Source organism: Oenanthe melanoleuca, chromosome 9, assembly GCF_029582105.1.
Source record: "Oenanthe melanoleuca isolate GR-GAL-2019-014 chromosome 9, OMel1.0, whole genome shotgun sequence".
In the NCBI taxonomy this organism is placed as follows: Eukaryota; Metazoa; Chordata; class Aves; order Passeriformes; family Muscicapidae; genus Oenanthe; species Oenanthe melanoleuca.
Genome location: NC_079343.1, coordinates 8,504,007 through 8,522,166, shown reverse-complemented (window position 1 = coordinate 8,522,166; position 18,160 = coordinate 8,504,007). Strand labels below are relative to the sequence as shown.

General features: G+C 42.0%; 1 protein-coding gene across 1 annotated transcript in view; it reads left to right on the top strand.

The window, feature by feature from the left end:
• Positions 1-10,229: 10,229 nt before the first annotated feature.
• CUL3 (cullin 3) overlaps positions 10,230-18,160 on the top strand; it is a 52,232-nt gene continuing 44,301 nt past the window's right edge. The window contains exon 1 of the mRNA XM_056498761.1: positions 10,230-10,714. Coding sequence (XP_056354736.1) covers positions 10,649-10,714 — 66 coding nt within the window. The 5' untranslated portion in view covers positions 10,230-10,648. The remainder of the gene's footprint in view (positions 10,715-18,160) is intronic.

Sequence of the window (18,160 nt, the reverse complement as noted above, 5' to 3'; positions counted from 1 at the left end):
AATCTGCAAACTAAGCCGGGTTTGCCGAGCTGTTGCCTGATGTTTAAGAGTTGCTAAACTGTGATAGCATTTCAACAACAGAATGGCTAAAATAGCACAAGTGTTGCTTCTCTTATTTCTAAAACACCTCAGGACTACCCTAGAATTTATTTACTTCCATTTTCCTGAAAAATCTGGTATTTGAGACAAGGTTTGCATCTAACATTCATTCCACATTCACTTCATTAATACACATTTGTTAAATACATGTTTTGCTAAGATGCTTGCTTTGCTTAAAAAATAAAATAAAATTGGAAATCTTTGAGGAGAATTTCTGAGGGTCTTTAGGTAAGGTGAACCCAAATCCTTGAAAGTTAATTAAGAGCCTTTTTGAAGACAGGTGGATTGATGGGGTTTCCAATAAATCTGCATACATAGAGTTCTCTTGCATACTGCAGATACCAGAAATATCCCTTACAATGGCCTCTAAAGTAAAATAGGAGGAAATTTGAAGTCATATTTACCAAAAAATGAAATTGTAGTGTTTTGAAAATACCAGAATACTGGTTTTGTTTTGTGTTTTCATGTCCCTTTTGGTTTTTTTAATACTATATTCTTTAAACCAATAGAAATTAATGAAGCATAGAACTGGATCTATGTTACCAGTTGCAGAAGGTTTCTGATAACATGTGCCTATCCCTAGCTGTTAAAATTTCTCAATTAGAAGAACCTGAAAACTTGGGGAGGGAAATTACGGTTAAGCAATTTGTAGAATTTTTTTTTATTCCTCCACTCCCAGTTAGATATTGGAAGAATCCCATTAAACAAAGAAGAAAATAATTATCTCACAGAAATGATTCTTATTGTCTGTCTTAACATTACTACTAGTATTCTCTCTCCATACTAAACCAGAAGTGTTTTACAGAGTCATATTTTTTACAGTGGTATCGGACTTGCTGTTTGCTCAAATTAAGAAATATCAATGGTATGTGCAATAAAAATTGATTTTCAAGAGTGCTATGTGCAACACAGCTCATTTGAGGAATATTGCTTGGCTTATCCTCTATGGGCAGAATCTGCAGACTGTCTGACAGCATTTTAAATTGAAGTAGTGATTTTAGTAATTACATGAATAAAACATCCCCTAGCCATGAAGTAAGAGCCAAGTAAGGCTTGAGATCTGGCCACAGCTGATTTCTATCCCTAGAAAGAATTTGGGTCAGAGAGAGACACTAAGAAATGTGATTGCCAACCTGAGTATTACCTTGAAAAGTTGTCACTGTTTATTTATTTATATATTTTTAAATATTTATTTTCTTTTTATCAGCACAGGCTTAAGTAAAGTACATCAGTAAAAATGAACTTTTCTTGATACATTGTATTTATATTAGGAAAATTTTGCCATGCATGTGGTACATCCATCCTAGGAAGATGGTCTTGCATATGGATTTTTATTCAGGTGTATATAGCTTTTCATTGTATTTTCTGCACTTTGTGTTCTAATGCCTTGAAAAACTGTAGCCATTTCATGGGAATGGGTCTGTGCTACCAACACACCCTGCTCTCTCATGAGGACATTATTTATTTAGGTATTTCTCTAAGATCAAACAAATAACTCATTGGCATCCAGAGTGATTTTTTTACCTTGTATCCATGTCATGACTGTTCCAAAAGCCAGGCTCAGCAACGTGAGCTTTGCTTTGCCAAACCCACTGGACTCTGCACAAAAGACAGATGCATAGCAAGGTGATCTCATGCCTGTTTACACCAGGTTCAATACATCTACTATGTGATCTTTTACTTTTTCTCATTTGCTTTAGGTCTCCTTTCAGACTGTAAGGACCATAATCCCATTCCTGAAAACACATCTTCCTTCCTGCCACACCTTTCCCATAACCCGCCTTATGTGCATCATTTGCAAACCTTTTTTTCTCTAAATATTGTCTATTTTTTGTGCTTGTCTAGTGCCAGATAAAAGTGCTGTTCGTTGACTCTCAGATGACAGTGTAGTCAAGATAGTAGCAATAATCTTGTGGTTTAAAGAAGCATCTTGTCTGAATTTATTGTCATGGAAGAAAAGCTGTTAAAAGATATTTTCTTGCATTGAACTTGTGATTTGAGAGCTGTTTAAGGGCTGAAAGACAGTTGTGTTTTTCATGGATGTTTTGTATTTTTTAAGCAGAACTAAAAAAAAATGGACAGTTGTACTATGCAACTTGCTTGACTACTTGATGGTCATGTGCCATTACCATTCTGCAAACCCCTTTGACTGCTGAAAGTCTTGCTCACTCTGATTCCAGTTTTGCATTTTCACCACAACCAGGAGTTACCAACAGCACAACTCTGCCAAAAAGGTGTATCCAGGGCAATTAATGCTCACTATTTTGTTTCAAGCAAGTTCTGCTGGGTTAGATCAAACAGCTGCCAAAGGCAGGCTTGACTAACCAGCATGCTTTGTCTCAGGCAGATCAGGAAAACAGTAGCACAATTTCAGTTCATTCCAGGGAGAGCCCTGGTTTCTGGGAATGCCCATTCCAGATGCCTGGCATCTTTAGCCTGCAGAACCAGGTCTGAAAGAGGATGTTTACCAGCTGTCTGTAAAATAATGACTGTTTTCTGAGGCTTCAGTCACATGTCATTGTAGAAATGGCTTTGTGGCACTTGAAGATGTCCATCCCCAGCCATAAGCTGAAAATTACCTTCTTCCTGGTACAGCTTAGATGTCAGAATAAATCATCTGGGCACTCATCATGGGTTTTAGTGCAAAGACAGCAGGTTAGTAAGTGCTGGTAGGAGTGATGTGAGTTCACCCACCTGACCTTTTCACTGGAATTTAAACAGTAATTTTTTATTTTTTTTTATACAGCCTTTTATACTCTGGGCTGACTGTACAGCTGCTGCAGAGTTATGACAAATACCTGGATGATGGTCACATCTTAAACTGGCACAGCTGCTTGGCCACTTAATACCTGAGGTGAGACTGAATATTAGTCACTTTGCAGCACAAGAGTTGCTGTGGATGGTAAAGGACCTGGGAAGGATGCAAACTGCCGGGGTAGCACCTTCTCCCATGCAGAAGTAACTTTTGGAACAATGTGTACATTTTAGAACAGGAAAATTCTCATATGGGAAACCTAGAGTTTTACCTAGGTTTAGAGAATGTAAAAAGGCCACAAATGTACAGGCATTTTAAGTATGCAAGGCAAGCAATTCTCTGTCACTTAGCAAACAGGAAACGTCAGAATAGTTGAGGCGTGAAAGTCAGCAACAGCCACAAATAATCTCTGGTGAGTGTAACCATGAAAAATGTGAAATGTGTTTTTCCCTCAAGCTTCAAAGTAACTTCCTCCAGGCCCACAGAAATTGAACTGGTACTAAGACACTGGATCTCATAAGAAGAAAGATTTGTCAGCTATCTCAGACATTCTCCATCAGCCCTGTCTGTGCCACACAAAGCAGTGGGTCAATGCTCCCAAAAGTCTGCATTACACACCTGCATCTGCAGATGATGCCAAGAGCTGCTGCAGCTATTACTACTAAAGTGAATAAATCCAGAGGTTCTGGAAGAATGTGGCATTCCTGTCAGAACTCACCCCATTTGGACTCTGACTTGGTATTTAGCAGGTTACTAAGCTTCATTTGACAGGTTGAATAATGAGGGATCTGTCACATATGTAAGTAAATAGTTGTAAGGAATAATTATCTTTGGAGTTGCATTGTTTTTGATCTTGCTTCAGTTTGCAACCAATTTGTCAGGCTGTCTTTTCCTACTAGATTTAAATGGCAGTACTCTCAGAAACCACTTTGCCAGGTGGCTGCTTTCTACACTAAGAACAAGCTACCCCTAACCTTTGGTGGGTGCTTGTATAGTACGATGCACTGGTGCAGCTTTTTAAATTTCACTTGAGTTTATGCACAATGTTTTCTTCCATGGTTTGTAACAGAAAACATGTTGTTTTTTTTCCTGAAAGTTGCCTTGAGTGTTTTGAAGCATCTGGCTCTTTGAGGCTATCGTCTGACATAATATATTCACATCTGTTCAACTCTTAAGAGCAGATTGTTGTGATGGGATAGGGAAAATATCTGAACCTGAACCATTTGTCTGACTGCACCACTGCAGCTTTCACTCTTGGCTGGAACTCCGTAACATGATTTTTTTTTTTTCTAATGTGAGCGTTGCACAAATGATTTGCTCCAGCTAAATCCCCTGTCACCATGGAAAGCCTGTTTATACTCTGCACTTGATAGTGAAGCAGTGGTTTCACAGCTCAAGAACGGGGCAGTAAGCCAGGAGCCTGCCTGTTCCTGATGAGAAACCCTCTCCTGCAGCAGTGAGGACAGAGACACTCACTCACAGCAGTGAGGACACAGACACTCACAGCAGTGAGGACAGAGACACTCACTCACAGCAGTGAGGACACAGACACTCACTCACAGCAGTGAGGACACAGACACTCACAGCAGTGAGGACAGACACTCACTCACAGCAGTGAGGACAGACACTCACTCACAGCAGTGAGGACACAGACACTCACAGCAGTGAGGACACAGACTCACTCACAGCAGTGAGGACATAGACACTCACAGCAGTCAGGACACAGACACAGCAGTGAGGACACAGACACTCACCCACGGTGCTGCTGCAGCCCCGGTTAGACAGAGACCAGGCAGGGTGTGAACAGCACAGTCCTAACAGCCATTGCTGCCATCAGAGAAGCTGCAGTGCTGGGCAATTACAGGCCATCGCTTTGCTCATGTCTTTTGCAGTCACATTGTGCAAGATCACCGGCAAAGACCTGCACCAGAGATGGAGTTTGCACTGGAACTGACACTTGACTTAGTCTCTTAAAGACTCCAGTATTATTCCAACAATCTCGAAGTGGGTCAGGTACTGAAAGGGAAGCCAGTGGTGTTTGGACAGCATTAATTTTGGTTATTATGTGCATTGTCTGGTTAGACCTGTTTTTGAAATGTGCCACTACATGATGTGCTCATTACAGCAGCCTCATCATCTGCTCCTGCCCGTGCTCAGCACTCTGCTGTAAACAGTCCAGTGCGAGCCGGCCGGCACTGCAGGCAGCTCTTGTGCAACCAGAGCTGCTGGAGCCTGCTCCTGGAGCCGGCTCCTGGAGCCAAGCACTGCACACAGCTCTGAGGGACAGCCTGGCTTCAGCTCTGCCCATCAGCAAGGGTTTTGTCTGTAAGTCAGGTCAGTAACAGAGAAAAGAGGGTTGAGACAGTACCTCAACATCTCTTTTTCTTCCTACTTGCAAAAATATTTGAAATAATGTAGTCTGATTTAATTTTGAAACTGTTGAACCATTTAGACTGTCATATTTTAGCATTTATTGTGTTTGTGGTGGCATTTAAATGCAACAGGAATTAAATTTAAACACATCCTAGCTAAATGTTCCAAGCAACAAGTTTCCATGAGTGAGCAAGCAAATAACTTTATGCTGCTTGTTTTCCTTCTTGTCTTGCCACTCCAAAGCCTTTAACTGCACACCCAGGCCTCTCAGCCACCCCTACCATGTCAAAAAGGACCCCAAACAAAACAAAAAAATAAAACCCAACTGTGCTCCTTGTTCCAGCAAACAAAATATTTTGTACGTTATTCCAGAGAAGGAATAAATAAGGAAAAAAACAACTCCAAACTTACAGATCTACCAGAAAATGCAAGTAGCTTTATTATACTTCTGCCTAAACTCTGAAGTAGTGATTGAGGAAGATGAAAACAAAGTTTTTCTTCATACAGGATATACATGAAAGGAAAAAAAAGTCTCTAAATGGATAGAAATAATGTGAAACATTATGGCTTGAAATTGTTCTGTTTCTTCAAAGAGAAATGTAATAGTGTCCTTGCAAATCTTATTTCTGAATATTGATCCTGTTTATACAGGAAGCTATTGTCCCTGTACCTACAGAAATCTAGGAACCCTGTACACAAACCAGTCAGTTGGTTGTGATTTTCAGGGAAGGAATTGAGGCATTACAAGTATACATTTATCCTGACCTTTTTTTGTTCTTTCAGTGATTTACAATAAGACTCTGCTCTTGGCAGAATCCTCAGTATGATCAATTAAAAGCCAGTCTGTGGTTCATTCATCAGATGCTTGAACTGTCTCATATACACTTACTGTGTCATGTATCAATTATGCAAATCTGAAAGCAACCATCACGTGCCAAGAGATGCAGGCACTTACAGAAAAAAGTGAACAAAAATAAAGAATGGGGGGGGAGGGATCTCACGGTTTTTCCCACCACACACAGAATTCTTTTTTTCTACTTACAGTGAGTTCAAGCTCTGAAATGCTTTTCCTTGAGTTTGCAGTCAGGCATGTAGGTGCTCTGCAGACCAGGATGTGGTCATTCTGCATCCTTCTGTGATAGAAATACTTTTTTTCTTTATGCTTTTGTGTTTCAATCTCTCACCCCTGCGTAAGGAAGACCTGAGAATACGCATGTATGATTCCTTGGAAAGAACAGTTACTCAAAAAAAACCAAACCAAACCAAAACAAAACAAATATAAAACCCAACCCAAACCAAAACAAAAAAACCACCAACCAAAAAAAAAAAAAAAAAAAAAAAAAATCACAGTACCTGGCTTTGGTGAAGCACAATTAAGTAGAAAGTCACCATTTGAAATAAAAAAAAAAAATATTTGCACAGATGTAAATTTAGATCAATGAGTCCAATGTAATGTGCTCTTTACATTCTTGTAAAATTTCTGATGCCTTTCAGATGATTAAGATTATATAGTAAGATATAAATCAGATTATAAACCCAGTATTTAAATAATTAAGCATTTGCTGTGACCTTCAAGACATACAGGTCAATGCAAAGGGCCATCCTTCTGGTGCTGACAGCAAAGTGGTGACATGTTCTTCAGGTGGAGATATCCTGTGTGGACTGGCAGGCACCTAAGCAACGTCCCCTGACACTTAGTGATATCATCAGTATCTAAAATCAGAGGACTGATAGGACTTCAGGAAAAAATAAAACCCAAACTATAAATGACTTCTTAAGATGAGATGCTGAGCTCTTCTCTGCACTAGGGTAAATTATTCTGGGGCTGTACATAGCTCTGCCTGTTGTAGTTGCTGTGAGCTGGGTTTAAGGCTGCTCAGTGCTCAGATGTGAATTTCCAGCAGGGGTGACCCTCCTGTGCACAACAACCATTCCCTTGTGGCTGGACCACAGAAGGACATGAGATGTTTGGGACACAGCTGGGGTGACCCAGGTAAGCCACAGGGTGCATCACACTTCCTGTGCTAATCTGTCCTCCTCCACCTGCCTGTCTTCCTTCTGGCTTTGACCCACCTGGAATTAGCATTATAAGCAGTTAACAAACATCTCAATTAGTTCTCTGTGTAAGCTCAAAGGGTAACTTTTAGTGAAACCTCATTTTGTACATTATGTATGGAAATAGAAAATTTGCACTAAAAAAATGGCAATTGTCTCCACCTTGGACAGTCACAGAACAGACCTCAGACATGAAAGGAGCTACAGAGGAATCTGTGCTAGCAGATATGACACACTGGGTCATAAATCTGCACCAAAAAAAGGCTCCAAATTCAGCTTTTAATAATGAAATTAGAACAATCATTACACCTGTGCTAGTGTGTGGTAGCTATAAACTCATGTGACATGAGAATTGAGATTTCTTGGTAGGAGTATAATTTTATTTTTTGTTGAGTGTAATGTGCCAGCCTGAACAGCGTCTGAGGGTGAGTCAGCACTCTTCCACTTTTAGATAAAAAAATGTGCATTAAGAGCAACTTAGATTGAGAAGGCAAAGAGGCTGGTTGTCCATAAGGCCAGTGTCAGGAAGCACAAGTTAATCCAGAGCCATCTGCAGTAATGGGGACAGTAAAAATTGTTTTTTTCTTCTTTCTTGAAAGAAAAAATGCCAGTTCCTCAAAAATGGTTTATGGGGAAAGTTTTGGGGTTTGAAAAGTGCACTACATTTGTCGAAAAGTGTTTTTGCAACATTTTCAAAATGAAAAATCTGTGTTTTAGTATAAATTTACTTTTACTTTAGTTCTGCAAATTATTTTTTGCAAGAGTCAAACATTTTCAAATTATTTTATCCTAACTGTTATGGAATAGGAAAAAACCCATATTAACATAAGAGGTTGTCCTCCTTTGGCAAAGGAAGTACTTAGGAGGAGAAATGACATTGAAATTATATTGAAACAATGTGTAAGCCATATTCTTCGCATTAACCACTGGTAATCTTTCCCTTCTCATCTCATCTTTGATCTGCATTTTGACTATACTGTAATTTTGAAAAGGACTGGTTCCTATTGCATATTCATGTTGCAATCATTGTTTATTGTGCTGCTCTTATATAACACCTACTCTAGGCGTATATACTTAATTCTGATCAGAAGATTAAAAAAACATGTTGTATATGAACATGCATAGTCCCAATAGGAAGTGTTTGTAACCAACTCCAAGAGACAAAACTGGTGAAATCACTGTTACAGAAGGTAAACTAGCTCAGAGAAGGAATGCTGCTTCTGTGCCATGCTATGGGTGCATGGGGTAATGTGTGCAGTGTACAGGCATCTATAGGGAAACACTAATGATGGAGGTACATGGAGCAAAATGTGCATCACACCATGCCCTGATATTCAGAGTCCAGTTCAAGAGTCATCTGAAAGAAATTCTCTTCCTGGCTATGCCAGCTCCTTCCTTTGGGGGATCTTGAGCAAGACATGTTTTGACTCACTAACTTTTCAGTCAGTCCCCTGGCATCTGGGACTTAGATTCTTTCTGGCTGACCACTCTAACTTCCAGAGGAGCCCCCCTTGTTAACTTAGAGAATCTGACATTTTCTAACCATTTTACCACAACTGCTCTTTGCTGAACGACCTATATTTAACTCTGGGCACATGCAAGCATTGCCTCAGGTGGCACCTTCATTTCCCAAGCATGCACTGCAACAGGGACACAGAGCATTGGTGGATACACCTGCCTTGCATCATGGCACTGTGCAGGCACAGAGCATCCCTGAACACACCTGGCACTGTGCAGCCATCACACAGCATCCCTGAACACACCTGGCACTGTGCAGCCATCACAGAGCATCCCTGAACACACATGACACCGTGCAGGCACACAGCATCCCTGAACACACCTGGCACTGTGCAGCCATCACAGAGCATCCCTGAACACACCTGTCACCGTGCAGGCACACAGCATCCCTGAACACACCTGGCACTGTGCAGGCACACAGCATCCCTGAACACAGCTGGCACTGTGCAGCCATCACACAGCATCCCTGAACACACCTGGCACTGTGCAGCCATCACAGAGCATCCCTGAACACACATGACACCGTGCAGGCACACAGCATCCCTGAACACACCTGGCACTGTGCAGCCATCACAGAGCATCCCTGAACACACCTGGCACTGTGCAGCCACACAGCATCCCTGAACACACCTGGCACTGTGCAGGCACAGAGCATCCCTGAACACACCTGGCACTGTGCAGCCATCACACAGCATCCCTGAACACACCTGGCACTGTGCAGGCACAGAGCATCCCTGAACACACCTGGCACTGTGCAGGCACACCTGAACACACCTGCCTTGCATCAGGGCACTCTGCGGCGGGACCCGCCTGCCGCTGACATGATTCACAGGGGCAGCACTGGCAGCCGGGAGATTTCCAAGGTTAAGGAACAGAAAAGGAAGGCAGTGCCAGGCCGACACCAGGTACCAGGCACAGGCCAGGTTCTGCCCGTTTGCCCGCGGGGCTGCAGCAGCTCTGAGGCCCACTGGCTCTTCCCTGTAGTGGCACCAAAACCTGCACTTTAAACCTAATGAAACAACTGCCACAAGCCCGACAAATGGGATATGGAGCACCTGGTGGAGTCGCCATCCCTGAAGGGTCTGGCGCTGGGTGATGTGGTTCAGTGGCTTAGGGGCTACAGGGGCAGCGCTGAGCGAATGATTGGACTGCACAATTTTAAGCTCTCCTCCAACCCCGATGCCGCCGTGATTCCCTCATCCTGCAGCACAGCAGCACCGCAAACTCTCCGGGGCACCCGCGGCCCCTCACGGGACGCGCCGCCCACCCGCCTCAGCCCCGCCCCCGTCGCGCGGCGCCGCTTTCCGCCAATCAGCGGCGCCCTGCCCACCCGCGCGCCTTCCCCGCCCTCCGCGCCCCGCCCGCCGCCGCCGTGCCGGCCCGCCGGGGATAGCACGTCTCGCGAGAGCGGCGGAAAGCTCGCGAGAGCGGCGAGGCCCCCCTCCGCCCCCGCCCCCGGCCCTCCCGCCGCCCCCGCCCCACCGCGGCCGGATCCGAGCGTGCCGGGCGGTGGGAGGGGAGGGAAGGAAGGGAAGGAGAGCAAGGGAAGGAAGAGAAGGGAAGGCAGGGAAGGGGGGGCGCTCGGCCCTGCGCAGTGAGCGATGTTTGTCCGCCATCGCGGCGGAGGCTGAAGGAAGCGCCGCCAGCGGAGCGAGGGGCCCGCGCCGCCGCCTCTCCCGCCCGGCCCGGCCCGGTCGGCCCGGCCCCCGCGCCCTCCGCGCCCCCCGGCAGCCGCGCTCGCAGCGAAGGTCGCCAGCGGCCTCCCCCGGCCCCGTTCCCGGGTCCACCGCCCCGCCGCGCGTCCCCCGGCTCTGCCGCCCCGCGCCGGAGGCGCCGCCGGCCCCGAAGATGTCGAACCTGAGCAAGGGGACGGGCAGCCGGAAGGACACCAAGATGCGGATCCGCGCCTTCCCCGTGAGTACCGGGCCTGGGCCGGGCCGAGCGGCCTCCGCAGGCCCCGGCGTCCTGCGGGCCGCGCCGTGCGGGCTGGGGCGGCCGCGGGTGCGAGCGGGCAGGGGGAGCTGTCAGCCGGGCCCGGCACCCCGAGCTCCGTGCGGGGCTGGGGGGAGCTGTCAGCCGGGCCCGGCACCCCCAGGGCCGTGCGGGGCGGGGGGAGCTGTCAGCCGGGCCCGGCACCCCCAGGGCCGTGCGGGGCGAGGGCAGTGTGCGGAAGCTGCTCCGCTGGGAAGCGGGGCCGCACGGCGAGTGGGAGGCGGAGGAACTGGTCCCTGCGATTATCACCTCCCTCATCAAACAAATCAATTATGAAAATCCACGCACGGCATTGGGGAGGGGGGCAATGGGGACTGATTTCTTTGTTTTCAAGGAAAAGGCCTCAAAGAGGGAGCCGAAGGTTATGCGCCTTCATCAACAAAATTAGTTAGCCCCGGAAGGTGTTGGGGGGAATATTTGTTTATGTCTTCTGCAGAGTTTCCTCTTGCTGAATTTTTCTCTCTGCTCCGTAGAAGAGGCACTAAGTCGTATGATTATAAAATTTGGGTGGCACAATGCCAGCTATTCTGAAGGTGCTACTATAAACATGTAGGCATAGGTAACTTGCTGCAGGTTCGGTAGAGCCGTGAGCGTGCCTTCACTTTGAGATCCAGGGGGGAAGGAGCCAGATTATTAATTTGAAGTGCTATAACGCTGCTGTGTTTTGACAGTCGGTTCAATTAGAGCTTACGACGGAATAACAACTACAGCACGAGTAATGGCGTTGGGGAACGAGAGGAATAGGAAAGGTTCAGTCTGTCTGAGGATGACCAGGAAGCGTGTGTATTTTCAGCGGGGTGTGTGTTAAAAAAAGATACTTAGTTGAGTCTCTGTCTTCTAAGGCTTAGCGTTGGCTTTTAAGGTTTAGAGTGAGCTTTTCAATGCTATGTCTGATTCCAGTAGGCTGTGGTGGAGAACTAATGTGCTGTGCCTTTATAGAGAAACTGGACATACCTGTTTATCTCATTTCACTGGCAAGGCATATATCAATATATTTGCTTCATCCAAACTCTTGCTGATGAAATTGGAAGATTCTTTTTAGTCTCAGCAGCCAACTTTACAGCAGTCTGAGTTATACTGTTTTACTCTTTCCTCTGCTTTTAATCATTGATAGTTGCATTTAGTGATAAAAGTAAAAATAAGAAAGTGGGCTATAAAATTAGGAATTTTAGCTGATGATAGGTTTTTCATCTCCATATTTCATTTTTTTCTTTCAAAAGCCTTTTCCAAGAATGTCAGTTTTGGATTATAGAAATAAAGAAGATGACTTGCTGCCATGTGGCCACGGTTTTAGTAGCAAATAGTAGGAAAACCTGTACAAAAATAAGCCATGACAAAAGCAATGTGTATGTTTTGTAAGAAACTGTACCAAAGATAGCAGTCTTTTAATTTGCTAAAGAGATTCATGTATTCCAGCTGTGAATATGTAACTATGGGTCAGACAGTGAAGGCAGACTCGACAATGCAATAAACTTAAGTTTGTATTTTTCACCTCTTCTGTATTTGAAATTTGTTTTGCAGGGGTGAGAAATGCTCTAATGGGGCAGTTCTTACATAAACATTGTCAAGTTTTTAAAAACTGTTTTTACTAGCATTGTCTCTTTTCAGTTGCATAAAGAATATAAGTCACAAGTCATCAAGGCCTGCAACTGTTCAGGGGCATCTCTTGATAGCCACTTTCCAGATGTCCCCTCAGATATCTTTTTTTTTTTTTACCTAGGACATTTTGTTGGCAATCCTTTTGATAAAGTGTTTATGGAAAAGAAGCATGTACTTTGTTGAGAGACTTGGAGGGGTTTCTCTTTTGTAATTGCAGAAGTTAGAACTGTAGCTGATGTAAAAATCTTTAACACACATTTTGTGTTGGCCTAAGTGGTTGTAAAGCTTGGTCCAGGAAATGACTTGGTGCTAGTGACTGCAGTAGGATTATTTGTGTCAATGAGGTACATTTTTGTGGGGGTAGAGTCTGTGTTTAGAAAATGTAGTACTCATGCAGCAGCTATGGATCCTCGCTCTTTTGTCCCAAATGTGGTGGTTCTGCTCTTTGGCTCTCAATTAACAGTGCTTCCAGAGGTGGTTTTTAGGCTGCTTCAATTCATCTTCTTATTGATCATCTTTCCTCAGGAGGTCTTCCTGGTTTAGATTAGTTTGCTTCTTGCATGAAGGTAGCTATTTACTATTACATTAGGCTAGAAATAGCCAAATTGGAATGCTGGTGTTCCTGGAGCATAGCAATATTAGCATAACTTCCTCCGTGTAGATTCTTGTTTTTTAAAGTTTTACATTTTTATAGTGTATTTCATACTTTGGTTATTATGTTTTATAATAGCTAAAGGAAAGGAGACATGATAATTTGCCAAATGTTGGCAAATTTTCTACCTCAAGAAAAATGTAGTCGAAGTAGATCAAAACATTGGAAAAGCACCAGTCTTCTACCTGGGGATCTTAATACTTAGGAATTCATTTTATTCTAGATTTTTTTTATTATTCTTGTAATTGGTGCCAGTTTATCTGTCATCCCAAGTATCCGTTAAGATTTGCTAGCTCGGGGTGCGTGATGTGCTTTTTTGTACCTCAAGGGCAATGGAATGGGAGACACTGTTTTGCTGAAGTGGGTAATCAGAAGTGACTGAGAAAAACTGTTTTCTGTATGTTTAACCAGATTTTCTTTTCCTATTTTATAAACTATCTTACAAAAAAGAACTTTGCGTTCTCTTGTTCATCATGACTTAAAGACAGTGTTAATATTTGCATCAGAAGTAGTCCAGATGAGGATGCATTCTCTTGAGACTTCAGACTTGAGCATATTTCAAACCTGGGAAGAATAACAGAAATAAATTTCTAAGAGAGTTTATTGTATGTTCAGGAAAGGAAACTCATGAGGTTAAGCGTGTGCTTATCCTTATGTACCACCACAGAAGACTTCCAGTGTGCTACTTTCAGTATCCACTTCTGGTACTTTTAACACCTCCATAAATTATAGCTGTTCCATATTTATATAAGGTCTATCCAGGAGAGCATTCAGGGTGATGTTAAAGCCAGAGAATGGGGCAGTGGAAGAGGGCATTTGAGAGATAGAAGGTTCCTTTTTCTTAAGTAGTTTTCGAATTTTGTTGTTTCAAATTCATACACACTGCAACAGATACGAATATGGATGCTAAAAATAACAAAATTTCAGAAATGCCGTGTAATTGTCCATGATTTTTTAATTATTTAGAAGAGTGCAGTGGTTTACTGAATACATGTGCATTATATGAAAATGAAGGTTTGATACAACTGCAGAACATGAATTGCACATGTTTTGAAAAAGTGCTGGGGGTTGTTTTCTTCCAGTTTTAAAGGTACGCTCAGGATTTCAAATTGGCTCTCATTCCTTAACTCTCAGTGAGCCTATTGCTGCTGGCTACAGGAATACTTTCAAAGCTCTCAAACAGATTTGCAGCAAATCTGATTTTAAGATGATTTAGTTGTGAAAAATTATGCTAAAAATGGTAGATTTGCACTTAAAACTTTTGGAGAGATGTGATTTCTGCAAGGAAGATCTAGAATGTATAAATTATATTTCCTACAAGTGTATGTGAGCTGTTTTGCTGTGACTGGTTAGCTAGTGGAAAACTGTAGCCTTAAATGTGTTTTGATGGAAAAGTTGTACATAGTAAAAAATATGCACATTTCTTATATAAATAATCCAAATGTGGGAATTTAGAAAGCATTTGGGGAATTAATTTTCAAAATTCAAGCAAGCAACATTAAGCTGTGTTGAATGAACTTTTTTGCAAGAGCTCGTTCTTCTCTCAGTGCAGGTGTCACCATAAAATTGGTTGCATGTATCTTTCTGAAAGCCAGCATGATCCAGTGTAGGTTGTTGGATTTGATCCTTACAGTTGGAGGGGTTTTTTGAATGCTTTAAATATTTTTCCTTTCCTGCAGAGATGTCTTTCTTCTCTAGAGCAGTGCTACAAAGTAGTGTTTTGCCAGTTTTCAGAACTATTTTGGTGGATCAGAGTTACATAGTTACATTATGAATTCTGTACAGCATTTTGAGAGATTACACATGCTCTTTCAATATAACAAGTCTTTAAAACAATACCTGTAAGATTCTGACTAGTTTTATTTGGAATACTTGTGCCCAAGAAAATTCTCATTTTGTTCATTCTTGTGCAGAAAGACAGACGGCCTTTCATCTCCTTCAAGTGTTTATCGATCAATATTACTCCTTTCTTGAAGAAAGTTACGTAAACTTAGAAGTAAATAACTCCAGCTCTTCCATGAGAAAGTATAAAAAAAAGACTCATATTTTCATTGCCAGCACTCCTTTCTCTGCAATCTAACAGCCACTTGTTCTAGGCTTTGTGTAGGCAGAAGGCTTTTTTTTTTTTTTTTTTTTTCCCAGGGAGCACCAAATGCTTCTCTGGTTTGTTTTGAGTCTTGGGAAATTGATGATGCAAGTTGAGATGAGGTTTGTTAAATTTATGCTTCAACCTACAACGTGTAGATCCATCAGTTCCAGAAGTTGGTGTAAATTTGGTCCATCTTGAGCATCTCAGAGCAGATAGCCCTAGAAAAAGCACTGAAGTGTGGTTAAATTTTGAAGCATGCAGGTTATGTAAGCAGTACGTGAGGATCTGCTTTGGCTTATAACCCTCAGAGCCTGTGAGGTGTTGGGGAGAGCATGGAGAGGCACGGAAGGTGGGAGAAGAGTGGAACTGGGGGGTGCTTTACTGCAGGCTTTTTCAGCTCTGAAAAAGTAATGTGAGCACACCAAGTGCTGCAGGATCACCTGGTTAACTCCATGTTTTGCACACTTAGCTTGTGAATCTTGATTACTTCATATTCTCAGTCATATTTATGGGAGCATCTTAGCTAAACCCACGTAGCGTTCACGGTCATGCATTCACATTCACAACTGAAATTTTGGTCTGCTTAAAAACTAGGAATAAAACAGACCAAAACACTAAAACACTGTTTCATATTCAAAGGAAGGGGGTTTTGTGCAAATCAAGAAAAACTTGGAAATACTTTCTATTTACTGAAGTCCTTCAAGTTTTCACAATTTTCTTTAATGAAATGCTGTGAGCAAACTGAATGTTCCAATAGTACATTTAAAATTTTTCAGAGGTGAGAGCACTAATTCCAGGGCAGTCTGACTAGTTAGTTGTAGGTGGGTTTTATTTGGTTGGTTTTTTTAACACACTGTGCATATTATCTTTTCGTTTTTGCCTCACCTAATCTCGTTCCTCAATTCTGTAGATGTTCAGGTTTCAATTATGAATTTTCTTGGTTTTCCTTACTAACTGGGTCTTAAGTTCTGAGCAATCATCATTTGCCTTGATATACAATTTTGAGCCAGTGCCTCTGTGTGGCTCAGGAAGGAGCAATGCCGTTTATGAATCTTGCTGTATTTGAAATTTGCTTGATTTTGCACAGGACTACAAGGCTAAAGCTGAAGTGATCTCTTAGGATTTTTACCCTGGCTAATTCAATCTGAGCTTTTTCAAGTTGCTTCATTAGGTTTCTCCATCCCTTTACTGGAGTTGTATAGTAATGAATTATTAAACAGGAATTACTATTTTTCCCTGGTAGTGGTAGGTAAAAGAACTCTATGAGAGTAGCTAAACTGATGAAGATTTTTTTATATTCTACATGAATAATTGTAGTAGTAGTATGTAACACAAAATTAGGCTTTTTTCTGTAAAAAATAGTAAAATTTCTCAAAATTTTCCTTTTAACCTGTTCTGGACAGATGCATGCAGCACAAGTGACCCCATTTTTCAGGATTTCAAGCAGGTATTCCTAGGCTTTGATCTGTAGGGCAGGTAGTCTGAGTTCAGGTGCTTTTAAATTTTCATTACCACAACTGATGTACATTGTCAGTGTGTCTTTATGTGGTGAAAACATTTTGTGATAGACTGGGACAGATTTTTCTTAAGATAGTTTGATTGAGTCCATTCATAAAACAGAGTGATTGTGTTACAGTCTAAAATAGGTTCTTGACCTTGTACATATGCTCACTGGATCTTATCTTGATTTCTAGTAGCTGTACAAGTGGAAAAGCAGCTCTTGAGAAGTAAGGTCATGCTTTTCATTCTGAGTCAGGTTTTGTGGAAACACAGAGCAGGAAAGTAGCATTGCAGAAAACTCCAGCATAATTTTAATCACATTATTTTATTTTTCTGAAAGTCAGTTAAAGCCAGTAGAATTTTTTTAAATGACTGATGTTTCTTTTCTGAAGGTGCAAGTACTGGCAGCTCAGCATAAGTAAATACTGTTAGATAGCTTAACAAAAGAAGTTCAGTATTGATTTTAACATATTGGGAAAGGTAAAAAGTGCACTTAATACCTGAGTACTGCAAAAAGGACAAAACTGTGTGGATGGTGTTTGCAGTGGAGTGGCCTCAATTCTTTAATTAGCTGTTTATAAAATCAGTGTTTGAGGGCTGAAACTGTCTTGCTTGTAGGTTAAATAAGGTATAATACTGTGCAAACTGTTAGCAGATAACTTGCTTTATTGGTTTATGGTTATGAATGAGATGCATTTGTGGAAAAGCCGATTTTTGTTTAATGCTAATGAGAGTAAACATAAATTAAGGGATTAACTTAAATTATACATGTGAATTATATTAAATTGGACAAGCTTATATAATAAATTCATAACATTAATCTCTTAGACTGCATGTGGTCTGAGCATAGGCCGTGCATGTCTTTTTCTTACATTTTGTACGTGAAGAATCTTTGTTGAAATAAACATTTTGCTTCCACACTAGTTCTGTTTTTAAAGCATTGGTAACATCTGAGTGGACCTGGTTTTTTTTATTACATACATGGATTTAATTTTCTGTATAGGTATGAATTTTTTTCTATTGCCATCATTTCAGTGTTAGTCTTAAGTCTTCCAGGCACTGCTGATCTGTGCATGTGCTCATGGTGTTTGCACCATGTGGTACAAAAATTCCACAGAGAGGTTGTTGTCAGGACACAGGGGTATTGATTATTTGTAAATTTTAAAGAGATTTAATAATTGTATCTTCCTTCTGCTACCTGAAGTGAGCTGAGGGGGAAAAAAAGAACCATCTTGTGTTGGCCTCTGTGCTGTTTACCATTCATTTATCATTCATTGTGCTGCTTGTTTTGAAATGACTACAGGAAATGTGTCTGCAATCTCTATAAGCTGGTGTGTATTTCACAGATTTCCTCTTTACATGTTGTTGATTTTTGGACAATTGTAAAATACTGAGCTACTTGTAGGTTAATTGAAAAAAGCCAGAAACAATTCCTGTGGGATTTGCCTTCAGTGTTAAGTAGGCAAGGAATGGGCTATTTGTGGTTCAGGGAAGCTTTCTGAATTCAGGTCATCAAAGCTGGAAAGTT